This window comes from Eschscholzia californica, unplaced genomic scaffold (genome assembly GCF_041429995.1).
Source record: "Eschscholzia californica isolate CP2 unplaced genomic scaffold, dmEscCali1.0.p SCAF_2, whole genome shotgun sequence".
Taxonomy (NCBI): Eukaryota; Viridiplantae; Streptophyta; class Magnoliopsida; order Ranunculales; family Papaveraceae; genus Eschscholzia; species Eschscholzia californica.
This window is the reverse complement of record NW_028238309.1, coordinates 18,836,698-18,849,134: the sequence shown is the minus strand read 5'-3', so window position 1 is coordinate 18,849,134 and position 12,437 is coordinate 18,836,698. Positions and strand designations below refer to the sequence as shown.

General features: G+C 36.3%; 1 protein-coding gene across 1 annotated transcript; it reads left to right on the top strand.

Moving 5' to 3' along the window:
* The first annotated feature begins 546 nt into the window (after positions 1-546).
* LOC147556688 (uncharacterized) lies at positions 547-1,901 on the top strand. Its single transcript, XM_086664109.1, has 2 exons — positions 547-900; positions 1,393-1,901. The coding sequence occupies exons 1-2, from the start codon at positions 549-551 to the stop codon at positions 1,806-1,808; spliced, it is 768 nt and encodes a 255-aa protein (XP_086520235.1). The 5' UTR covers positions 547-548; the 3' UTR covers positions 1,809-1,901.
* Positions 1,902-12,437: the final 10,536 nt, after the last annotated feature.

Below are 12,437 nucleotides of genomic sequence, written 5' to 3'. Positions count from 1 at the left end.
TTAACAAGGAGAGAGATCATTGGAAGGAGGTATTGATAAGAATAATTGCACTGGTGAAAACTCTTGCTAGTAACAATTTGGCTTTTCGTGGTAAGAAAGAAAAGATTTATGATCGTAACAACGGGTTTTTTTGTCAATTTATTCAAATGATTGCGGAATATGATCCAATTATGAAAGAGCATGTTCGACGGGTTCAGAAGAAAGAAATATATTCACATTATCTTAGTCACAAAATTCAAAATGAATTGATACTCACACTGTCAGGGGAAATTAAAGACAAAATCATTCAAAGAATTCAGAAAGCAAAATACTTCTCAATTATACTTGATTGTACTCCTGACATAAGCTGCACCGAACAATTGTCTCTTGTAATAAGATGTGTAGATGTTACAACTACTCCAGTAAAGATTGAAGAGTTTTTTATAGAATTTTTAAAGGTGAATGATACATCTGGGAGCGGTCTTTTTAATAAACTTAAAGATGTATTAAATACTCATCAACTTGATTTAAATGATATACGAGGACAAAGTTATGATAACGGTTCTAATATGAAGGGAAAACATAAAGGTGTACAAAGAAGATTGTTAGATGAAAATCCAAGAGCTTTTTATACACCATGTGGTTGTCATAGTCTTAATCTTGCTCTGTGTGATATGGCAAAGTCTTGTTCAAAAGCAATAAGTTTTTTTGGAGTCGTACAACGTATTTACACATTATTTTCTTCATCAACTCAAAGATGGGAAATCCTTAAAGAAAACATATCAGTTACAGTGAAACCGTTGTCAGATACTCGTTGGGAAAGTCATGTTGAAGCAGTCAAGGCGATTAGATATCAAGCTCCAGAAATAAGAAATGCGCTGGTTCAATTAACAAATACGACAAAAGATGCTACGACGAAGAGTCATGCCATGAGCTTGGTAACCAATGATTTAGAAAGTTATGAATTTTTACTTGGTTTATGCATTTGGTTTGATTTGTTAAATGTAGTGAATGTTGTTAGCAAATTTCTTCAAAGTGAAGATATGCAAATTGATGTTGCTATAACTCAGTTACAGGAACTGATCAGATTTTTTGACGATTATAGAGAAAACGGATTTGTTTCAGCTATTTTAGCAGCTAAGGATATTGCAGATGCCTTAGATATTGAGCCTATATTCTCACAAAAACGTGTCATTCGTAGAAAGAAACAATTTGATGAGGATACCAATGTCACAAATGAAACGACTCAGACAGCTGAAGAATCTTTCAAAGTAAACTATTTCTTATATATCGTTGATCAAGGTCGGATTTCATTGAAGACTAGGTTTGAGCAGTTTCAAGAATATGACAAAAAATTTGGGTTTCTGTTTGATATGAAAAGATTCACTACTGCGGATGATGAAAGCTTAAAAGATTATTGTCTCAAACTTGAAGGTTATTTGAAGCATGACATGCAATCTGATATTGATGGAACACAATTGTTTTCAGAACTCAAAGTCTTAAAAGTGATTTTACCAACTGGCATAAGGAAAGCAATTGAAGTGCTTAATTTTATTAGTTCTAATTCTAGAGAATTAAATTTTCCAAATGCTTGGATTTCTTACAAAATTTTATTAACTATACCCGTTACAGTAGCTTCTGCTGAGAGAAGTTTTTCTAAGCTAAAGTTGATCAAGTCTTACCTCCGCTCCACCATGTCACAAGAGAGATTGAACGGGTTAGCTATGTTATCAATTGAACAAGATATGACTGAAGAGTTGGACTATGAACGGATAATTAGTAATTTTGCATCTCAAAAAGCAAGAAGAATGTTTTCAAAATATATTTAGCTCATCTCTATATGTAGATTCGGTGCACTTTTTATTTAATAAATAAGTTCAGGTTTATATTTTTTTGTCAATTTTTTCAAACTTATATGGTTGACAATTTTTTTTTTAGTACTTAGTGTATGAAGGGCCCCATATTTTAGTTTGCTTTAGGCCTCTCAATTGTTTGGGCCGCCCCTGACGTGTGGCCCCACACTAAAGATTTTCATTTTCCACTTTCTATGTAGCTGATACATTTCTTTAATTCTCTCTCTACTTTAATAGTATTACCTCTCTCTTTGGTTTGTTTCCATATGTAATACGAGTACATACTATTCTTTCTCACTTTACTTTCTATATTATTCTATCTTTTTTATTAATATAAATCTATATTATTTTTTTAACTTTCTACACAATCATAACTGGTCATACTTAAGTTCCTATTATCTCTCCCCTATTATTTTTAATTTATTTTGTTTCTAAAATACCCTCACCTAAATTCCTAAATTATTTCTTATAAATTAAGAAAAGGGTTGAAATTTGCGTTCAATCTTGAGTTCTAGTAGTTTTCTGATTTTTCCTATCTACAAATTTTTATATAGCGATTACAAATTTACAGAGATGAAAAAAATTAAGTTTTAATTTGAGATATTTGATTTTTTTTCTAGTTAATATATGTGACACCAAAAAATAAAAATGTGGAAATTTGAAAAGGATGTAAAGTATAAAAGGAAGAAAAATTGGTTCATACACAAATATGGTCAATTTATTTTGAATTTCTTTGTTATTTTGATTTTAAAGTATTTTTTTTACCTTCGATTATACAAGGGCAGGGGCCCCAAATAAATTTGGCACTGGGCCCCTGAATTCTCAGGCACGGCCCTGGGCTAGACGCGTCCTATGTCCAGGCCGAGACCGAGATGCGCCTGGTCTCAGCCATGACGTGGTAAGGCACAACCCGAGCACTTGGCCCTGGGCCGAATCGTGCATGGGCCGGACCTATGCACTTCCTTGGCCTCCATTGGCCCGAACCACTTTGTTGGACCTTAACCTTAGGGTCTTGGGCCTTGACCAAGGATCGTCCCGGGCCATTCCAAGGATCGTCCCCGGCCATTAAGAGTCGAACCGTATTTTTCTGAAATTGAGCCAGGCTCTTCATAAGCCCAAACGGAGATTTTCTTGAATTTGGTTTTAGAAATCATAAAAGATAAAATCGGAACGCACCATTAGTAGAATTCTTTGCATTAAGACTTAAGATCCGTAATGTGACATAGAGATATCGACAAAAGTATCTCACGGATGATCATGCATATATAATTGTTAGCCTTGAGTATTATATGAATGCCTGTGATGTGAATGCAGAAACTAGTATGGCCATAGAATTTGTTTTATTCTATTCTTGTTTTAAGCACGGATGGGTGCAATTTGTAATAATTTTAATTTCAAGTTTATACAATCAGCATATCGTTTGAGTCTTATAATTAGAGTTTAGGGTCTATGAGTGCATTGAAGATACTCAAGGATGGAGATCCTAATTCGAGTGGGAGAAATCAATGGAGGTTCAAAGATGGCGAACCGGAAGGCGAAACAAGAATAAATTCTAAGAAGATTAGATCTTTTAGGACTAGGGGTCATACTAGGATCCATATGTGCTTGATTTACTTTCTCGTGCGCATTTACTTGTTTATTGATGCTTACCAGGATCCATATGTCGTGGATGTTAGTTATGCTAAATAGTTCACTGTAACACTTACCAGACTAAGCGTAAAAGTTTCGAAAGTAATTTTAAGAAAAATGCCTACCCAGACTAAGACACCCTTTGCGCCCATGATCATGAATCACTACAAAACAGACGGTCTCTAGTTACGGACTAATTCCGTAGTTGTTACCCCAATTTCTGTAGCAAAAGATCGGTTTCTACGGCCCTCTTCTCGTAACGAATATTGCCGTCACAAAAGGTTTTAGCTACGAACTTATTGCTACTTGTCCGTAACTAAAAGTTGAAACCTTTTGCTATGGCTTTTTTCCGTAACGAAATGTTCAAAAAGTATTTGACCGTTACCTAATTATTTGTTATGGAATTGGTCGTAGCAAAAAATTGATGTAGAGGAATTGGCCGAGACCGCTGCGTCAAAAATCATGTATAATTACAATTGAATGTGACACTAGCTACAGAAGCGTCTATAGCAAAAATTTAGCCATTTTAAAATCCTGATTCCTGTTTGCATTCATCAATCGTGACCCTGTTCAACCTGCATCTATCCATATACATATATCTATGACTAAAGACATACAATAACACATCAATCATCTGTTTTCATCCATTCATTCATTAAAAATCCTTCGTACGTATGATCAGTGAAGTAGTTCGCTCACCTAAGACGACGGAGTTGAGGGCAGGGCCCTAGTCCGCTTAACTTCGGATTACTGGGATCTTAGAATCACATTATTCATTTAGGGACGATTTTATTGAATAATGTGGGAAAACTGAATTTTTCGAAAAATGATAACGACTTTTAAAACTTTACAATTCTTTTATGTAGTTTTAAGATGACAAAAGAGAACTTCAACTTTAGCTCACTTCTCGACAAGGAGAAACTCAATTAACACGACCATTAAGACTTAAGAAGGTCATACCGGAGAAGGTCAAAAGCCTTTTGCAAGCAATCGTAGAACATTCTCTTTGTAAGAGTAATGGATGCTAGCACGACCATTAAGACAAACTGAGGAAAAAGTTCCTGCAGAAGTCATGAATGGAGAGGTACGATACCTCCAAGGCAATCTGAAAGTCATCTTAAGAGAAGACAACAGAGTTCATTTATCTCTCAGTTCAATGCCGATTGAACAAAGATAGATAAGACCTTAGATGAGTCACTCAGATTGTTATGAACAACTGAACAGAACACTCGGGAATAAAGGAACCTAAGAAAGAGTTCTTGAGATTCAAAAGGGCAAATGGTCAGTCAAATGAGACAAACATTTGATCAAAGAAAAGGAAAGCAGTTGTCGGGTTCATGATCAAGATCCTAGAGGACAAAAAGAATGGCATTATGAATTCCGGTTCCAGTATCCTTGTTAACAAAGTTAAGCAAGTATCATAAAATTCCTTCATCAGGTATTAAGATCAGTTGAGTGGCTCAGTTGGAGCTCAAGGGAATTACATACTTGAGTAAAAGGAAAAAAGATCCAAGAGGGAGGAGAAGCAATATTGCTGAGGATGCTGAAAGGGATCGAAGTCTTATTTTAGACACTGATCTAGCTTAGAACTTAATAGTAATTATTTTATTCTCCTAGAAACATCAAATGTTTTGAACCAGTGGTAACTTAACTGAATGTTCATGGAGAACCGAAATTGTTAACATTGATGATGGCTAAAATCAAAAGATTCAAATTTGTTAGCTCCAGCATTGTCGCTTAGGTCTTAAGGACCAATTGACAAAGTCACCCTTTTCAGAAAGGCATAGAGACTAATAATCCATTAGGACTCATACTTAGTTATGCAGACCTATAAGTTTACTTGCAGAAGTTGATGAGAGCTACTTCAAAACGTACTTTGACAACTTCGTGAAGTACGGAAACGTACAAGTCATAAAGTATAAAGTCAGAATGTTTGAGGGGTTCCAAAAAAGTACAAAACGAAATAAAGAATCACCTTGGCAAGAAATTCAAGCATTTGATAACCATCAAACGAGTTGAGAGATAGCTTCTCAACTCACTCCATGAAACACATCCAAGGGATGGTGAATCCAGTGGGAGTAATCGAACACTGCTACGCATGATTCGATCAATGATGGATTTAACTCAGTCTTCCGAATTTTGGGATATATCCCAGAAATTGTCGTTTTCTCACCCAATTGAAATCCGTCTAAAAGCTAAAAGGACATGTATAAGGATTACAAGGCATCAATTAGCAAATCTGACGCAATTTCTTCGAAAAGAAATTTGGGCTTCACCAACCAGTCAAGAGAACAAAGTGTGTGTTGCTCGTGATGGTATCCTCCTAATAATTAGTTCCGAAAGGAATAATTGATTGTGTAGGATAAGTGGGAGGAAGAGTCGAATGCCTCGACCAAGAGCAACAAAACTATTATAGAATAGTGGGAGAAAAAGGACTAAGTACCTACCTCCCAAGACAAATGGAGATTCGTTAGAGAACTCTCAAGTAGTTGAAAGTTGCTCAAAACTTGAATATCTGAAGGAGTTGAGAGTATTCAGAATTGTTGTTATTAAGCCCTGAAGGTCTTTAAAGTTTATCTAAAAGATCAGATAATTGAAATCTTATTGATAAAAGATAAAGGATATAGACCTGCGCAGAGACGGAAACCAACTCTAATATTGGCTAGGAGTCAATAAAATATGGAATCCTTTCTCATCAAGATCCCAAACTTGATAATCTAGTCAATGGAGCGAAACCATTAGACAGAAATTAGTTTTCAAGGAAGGAAACTGAGAAGGATGGAAACATTAGAATTTTCCCAAACTAGACAAAAGATTAAGATCGTAGATTCATACCAAGAGACTATGAACGAGATCTTACATCAGTCTATGTTTAAGTCCATAACTAACACAAGGAAGTCAAAACCATAAAGGTCGCCGACTTTAGTGCTTAGTAAACAAGCATGCTTCGGGAGATCCATCAAGGGATGATGCAGGCAAGAGTTGGAATCTTCGATTCAAAAGAGGAAAGCAAAGTCTTTTGATTCTTAGAGAATGAAGAAGATCTTGAATCTTAGGATTTCAAGAAGGTTAGTGGGAGTAACACTTTTCAGGTCCGATGTGCAGTGTACACACCAGAATTGCTAACAACATAGGGATGTTGGAATCAGTTTAGGACCACTAAGGATGAAATGCTTTGGGCATTAATGGTCTATGAATATAGATCAAAAGATGATAGGACTAAGATAAGAAAACTTGGGATTCATAAAAGTCCAAATACGAAAGATTGTGAAAGAGATATTCGACAGAAACTCATGGCGTATAGTTCGACAAGACTCAGAATCGGGGGACCTTGATAAGCAAGCACACATCAGGAAGATTGTTATGCTAGAGGCATAAGATCGGTCATGTGGGACATGATTTAGCATTTACCCAAGACATCTCAAATACTGGAGTAATGAGTGTTCATAAAATATGGTAAAGATAAAATTATTCTGCTATGCAGCGGAAAAAAGATGTTTAGCATGTTCTATAAGCATAAAGCATTCAAAAAGATAATATTAGATCATACCTGAGAGTTCTGGATTGAATAAATAAGAAATAGAACCAATCCGCAACCTCTCTGATTTATGCTTAATTTATACTGTTGTAGTATTTCGGCTATAACTCTCTTGATAAAACGTCGAACGCTCTGAAACTTTAAGGGTCGACTAAAAATCATATTATGAACAACTTTTTCAGAAATATCCCTAGGCCAACTCGGCTCCGAAGGTGCTCAAATCTGCACGTTTCTGTTACGAAGTAAAACTGCAGTTTTTCAAGTCCGAATTCTAGTAGGGTTCTACTAGAAGATAATGCTTCCCTTTAGTTTCTTAATCTTAATGAAATCCTCCAATTATGATGCTATACCTCAGTGGAGCAGTCAACCTGAAAGAGTATAAGCAGAAGAATAAAAGGTGATTCTAATTTGTTTTAGAGAATGAGAATGTGTGTGTTTTTAGAGAATGGAGAGGAGGGTTTATATAGGCCAGGGAGTCGGTTAGGTGCCTAGGATTTTAACCCTAAGTGTGCCGCCTCCCCCATGTGGGCCCCACCTCAATTTCTTTCTCTAAACCCTAATCCTTATCTTCAGTTTTATCTCTTCTTCTTTCCTGAAATACCCTTAATGTGCATCAATGGTTTAGAGCTTTAAGATTAGGATCCAAAGCCTATTATTGAACCGGCCAAGTGGGTCCATCAACCCACAAGACTTATCTACGTCCACCATAGGATATCGTCCTGATTCCCGTTTCAATAAAAAAAGCTAAAACACTTCGTTCCATCGGATATTAAGTATATTGTATGTTGAGCATCCGTGAATGTCTCTCCGGAAATGGTTTGTCACCACAGAGGATCATTTACATCTTGTTAGTCCATTAGTAACCAGCATATAACTACTTAGATCTTATCTCATGAAGAGACACATGCGCTTTCACACCCCGGGGTTGATCGCTTAAGTTAATGCTGCCTAAGGGGACACTCCCATAGTCCATACTAGACTATAATAACTCTGTCAATATTCACCTAGTGACAGTGTCCTCATATCTGGAATCGATGTAATGAACCATACGTCTATGTGACCATTTACGACATATTTCATTACGGTGATCCTGTTCGACCCACCTAAGTGTGCCAACACTGCATACTAGAGACTCCCACTCCGATGGCTGAGATAAGTCACACCTTTTGCATCGGAGTATGTGATGCTACAGTTTCCATATCGACGATTCCTAAAGTCGATAAAACTGCGAACTGATTTATATCGATGTCCTACCAAGAAGTACTCCATCTCCCTCGTATCAATCCTAGATGCCGATGAATACTATGGACTTCGATAATGGATACATATAACCTGCAAACAATATGTGAAACATACAAATGCAAATACTAAATGCTCATAAGTCTCATGAATATGTATAAGTTGATATTAAATTTCAGAATTCTAAATGTCTTATCACAAATTTGCTTTCAATCTCCCACTTGCATTTATAGTTGATCGCTTAAGTTAATGCTCACTAAGGGGACACTCCCATAGTCCATACTAGACTATAATAGCTCTGCCAATATTCACCTAGTGACAGTGTACTCATATCTGGAATCGATGTAATGAACCATACGTCTATGTGACCATTTACGACATATTTCATTACGGTGATCCTGTTCGACCCACCTAAGTGTGCCAACACCGCATACCAGAGACTCCCACTCCGATGGCTGAGATAAGTCACTCCTTTTGAACCAGAGTATGTGGTGCTATAGTTTCCATACCGACGATTCCCAAAGTCGATAAAACTGCGAACTGATTTATATCGATGTCCTATCAAGAAGTATTCCATCTCCCTCGTATCAATCCTAGATCCGATGAATACTATGGACTTCGATAATGGATACATATAACCTGCAAACAATATGTGAAACATACAAATGCAAATACTAAATGCTCATAAGTCTCATGAATATGTATAAGTTGATATTAAATTTGAGAATTCTAAATATTTTTATCACAAATTTGCTTTCAATGAGAGATGTAAACCTGCTCAAATGGATTAAAAGTTAATAGTTTGTCTTTGACAGTTGTACTCGGTATCAAGAAAGTCCGAAAGATGTCTTTGGCACTTCATTAGGGACAGATCCATTAGTTTTTTTGGGACATATCTCTTTGATTTTTGGGGCACAACTCTTAAATTGAGTTGGTTATATAACTGTGAATTTTTGGCTGCATTTTGGGTTGTCAGATCAAGCTATAACTCGTGGAGCGTAACGCTGGTCGTTAGATGATTTTAGTTAAATCCTGAATACAACCCAACGCATAAGCAAAATGGTCTTTAGATCGAGATTTGACGAAATCCCGAGCTTAGCCCGCAGTGGAGTTGACGCGCACTGTAGGATGTCACAGATCCAATGCATTTGGCTACGTCCCAATGTTGTCCCGAAGATTTTAACGCACAACCGTGATGCACTCGGGTAGAACGCGAGCCGTCCAGATCCGGACGTGCTCGCTTCGCCCAAATGGTCCTCCTAATTTAACTTTGTCCGTTTTGATGTTTTATTCCTAACTTAACCGATCTTCGTCCAAACTTTAAACTTGAAAATGTCATCATCCGGAATTAGATTCCAGTGATTCTTTGCTCTAAATTCAAGAGCTCGACGAGATGAACACAATGGTTCATTTCGTTTCTGAGTTTAAAGAGTCGAGTCGAGCCAAAATTGGCTTTGATTCCAACATGGAGAAAGGTTGGAAAAATGGGGAAAAAAGTTAATTTCGTTTTGACCACAATTGGTGACCAACTCGCCGTTTGGGCCCCTATAAGTGTCAAGAAGTTCATTTTTTCCCCAATAAATTTCACTCAAAAATAAATATTTATATTACCTTAACTGCCATAAACAATATTCTCTTAGGCCATGTTTGGCGTGCGGGAGTAGTGTGGCATGGAATGTGATTCCCGGGAATCACGATCCAAATTATTGTTTGGCTTGCGAAAATGCCAGTGGAATCCTATTCCTCGGGAAATGGGATTCCTCCTAAAGGGGGTAATAACAAACCCAGGGAGGGGTGGATTTTTTTATTCCCATTACCCAGAATGATTTGTTTTAATAGACAAATATATCCTACATAAAATATTAGAATGACTAAGATTAAAATCGTCTTTAATATAAAAAAAAAATTAAAAACCTAGGATTCCAGCCATCACCATAGCAGCTCGCTTTCCCTTTTTTTCTCACTCTTTTAAAGGTAACTCTCTTGTTTCTTCTCTCTCTCTCTTGTTCTTTGTTCATTTCAATTGATTTCATACCGTTTAAAAAGAAATATTTTTTAGCTGAGAGCTTTATTTTTATATCTCCCAGCGTACGTGACATTTTGATGGATTGAAGGTAATGGAGTGAATAGAGAGATAGGGGGTGCTTCATTCTTTGCTTATCGCAATTTTGATGGATTTGGAGGCCGGGGTTTTTTTGATTTCTACACTTACTAAGTTCTATCTTTTAATAAGTGCAACACCATTTTTTTATCACTTATAAGTGTAATGTTGTTTGTTTTTATCACTTATAAGCGGTATAAAGAATATTAATTGTCTAAATTATCCTTCTGTAAAGTCTTTTAAGTTTCTAACTTTTGTTAGTACATAATTACTCAAAGAATCAATTATGTTTAATCAAACTTCACATCATAGATTGATAAGGTAAATAAATTTCATGACAGATAAAGCAATGTTAAAAAATACGCATTAAACTATAACATTTGCTCTATTAACTAGTTCATCTGCAATTTCGTTTCGGAGTTGGATCATTGCAGCTTGATCTCGAGGTCGAAATGTCTGAGAATGTGATATTGGATCTTCAGAGTCTATAGGACATTGTTGTTTATCTCTGCGTCAACATCACTTACTAAGTGCTATCACTTAATAAATGCAATGTCGTTTGTTTTATCACTTATAAGTGTAATGTCATTTGTTTTTCATCAATTTCATTTCGGAGTTGGATCATCCTCGCATGATTTTCTTAATTTTCTAGCTTTTGTTAATACTTATTTACTCAAAAAAGCAATCATAATTAATACTTGTTGTGAAAACTAAGTAAAGAAGAGAGATTAGAGATGAGAGAAAACTAAAGACTAAGAACACCATATTTGTACCTTAAGATTGTAGTATAATATTTTACTATTTTGTTGTGTCGATTACATTGGGTTAGAACCCTTTTTATAGGCTCTACAAAGTAAGGACATTCATGGGCATTTACACAAGGAGTTACATGCATACACATGAATGTGCCTTTAAGTTATAGGTTACATATGACCTCATTAGTGTAGATGTTACACATGATAGTAGTGGAAGACAAAATATTACAATACTCCCCCTTGGATTCCACAACATAAAAAATTGTCTCATTAAAACCTTACCAGGAAAACCCTATGGGAAAAACCATGGTGAAGGAAAAAGAGTACAATGTTCTTTAATATCTTCGATTATTTTAGAAGTAGATACTGCCTCATTAAAACCTTGCCAAGGAAAACCCTATGGGATAAAACCGTAGCGAAGGAAAAAGAGACAGTTCGAAGATTTACAATGTAAGATACATTTTCACTTTGTCACTTTCTTTCTTAGTTCACTCCCCCCTCATAGATACTCCCCCTCATAGACGTTCAGACGGTTGAGATTGTGCAAGATCACTTAGCCGACGCATTCCGATGTTATAGACTAATTTCTTGAATGTTGAAGTTGGTAAAGCTTTAGTAAATAAATCTGCAAGATTATCACTTGAACGTATTTGCTTAATTTCTATGTCACCGTTTCTTTGCAACTCATGAGTGTAGAAAAATTTAGGAGATATGTGCTTCGTCCTGTCACCTTTGATATACCCCCCTTTAAGTTGTGCAATACAAGATGCATTATCTTCATACAATACTGTTGGAGTATCCTTGATCGAGGAAAGTCCACATGTTTCCCGAATATGCTGGATAATAGACCTTAACCATATACACTCACGGCTTGTCTCGTGAATAGCAATTAATTCAGAATGATTGGAAGAAGTAGCTATTATAGTTTGTTTTACCGATCTCCAAGATATTGCAGTATTACCACTAGTAAATAGATACCCTGTCTGTGACCGTGCACTGTGAGGATCAGAGAGGCATCCGGCATCTGCATAGCCACATAATTGTGATTTTATTCCTTTCGAGTAAAACAAGCCCATATCGGTAGTTCCTCGCAAATACCGTAGTATATGCTTGACACCATTCCAATGTCTTTCGGTAGGTGCAGAGCTGTACCTTGCTAATAAATTTACAGCAAATGCTATATCTGGTCGGCTACAAGTTGCTAAATACATAAGAGCACCAATTGCACTTAAATACAGTACTTCAACACCAAGAAGATCTTCATCATCTTCCCGAGGACGGAATGGATCTTTCTTTTCATCAAGTGAGCGAACAATCATAGGACTACTTAAAGGATGAGCTTT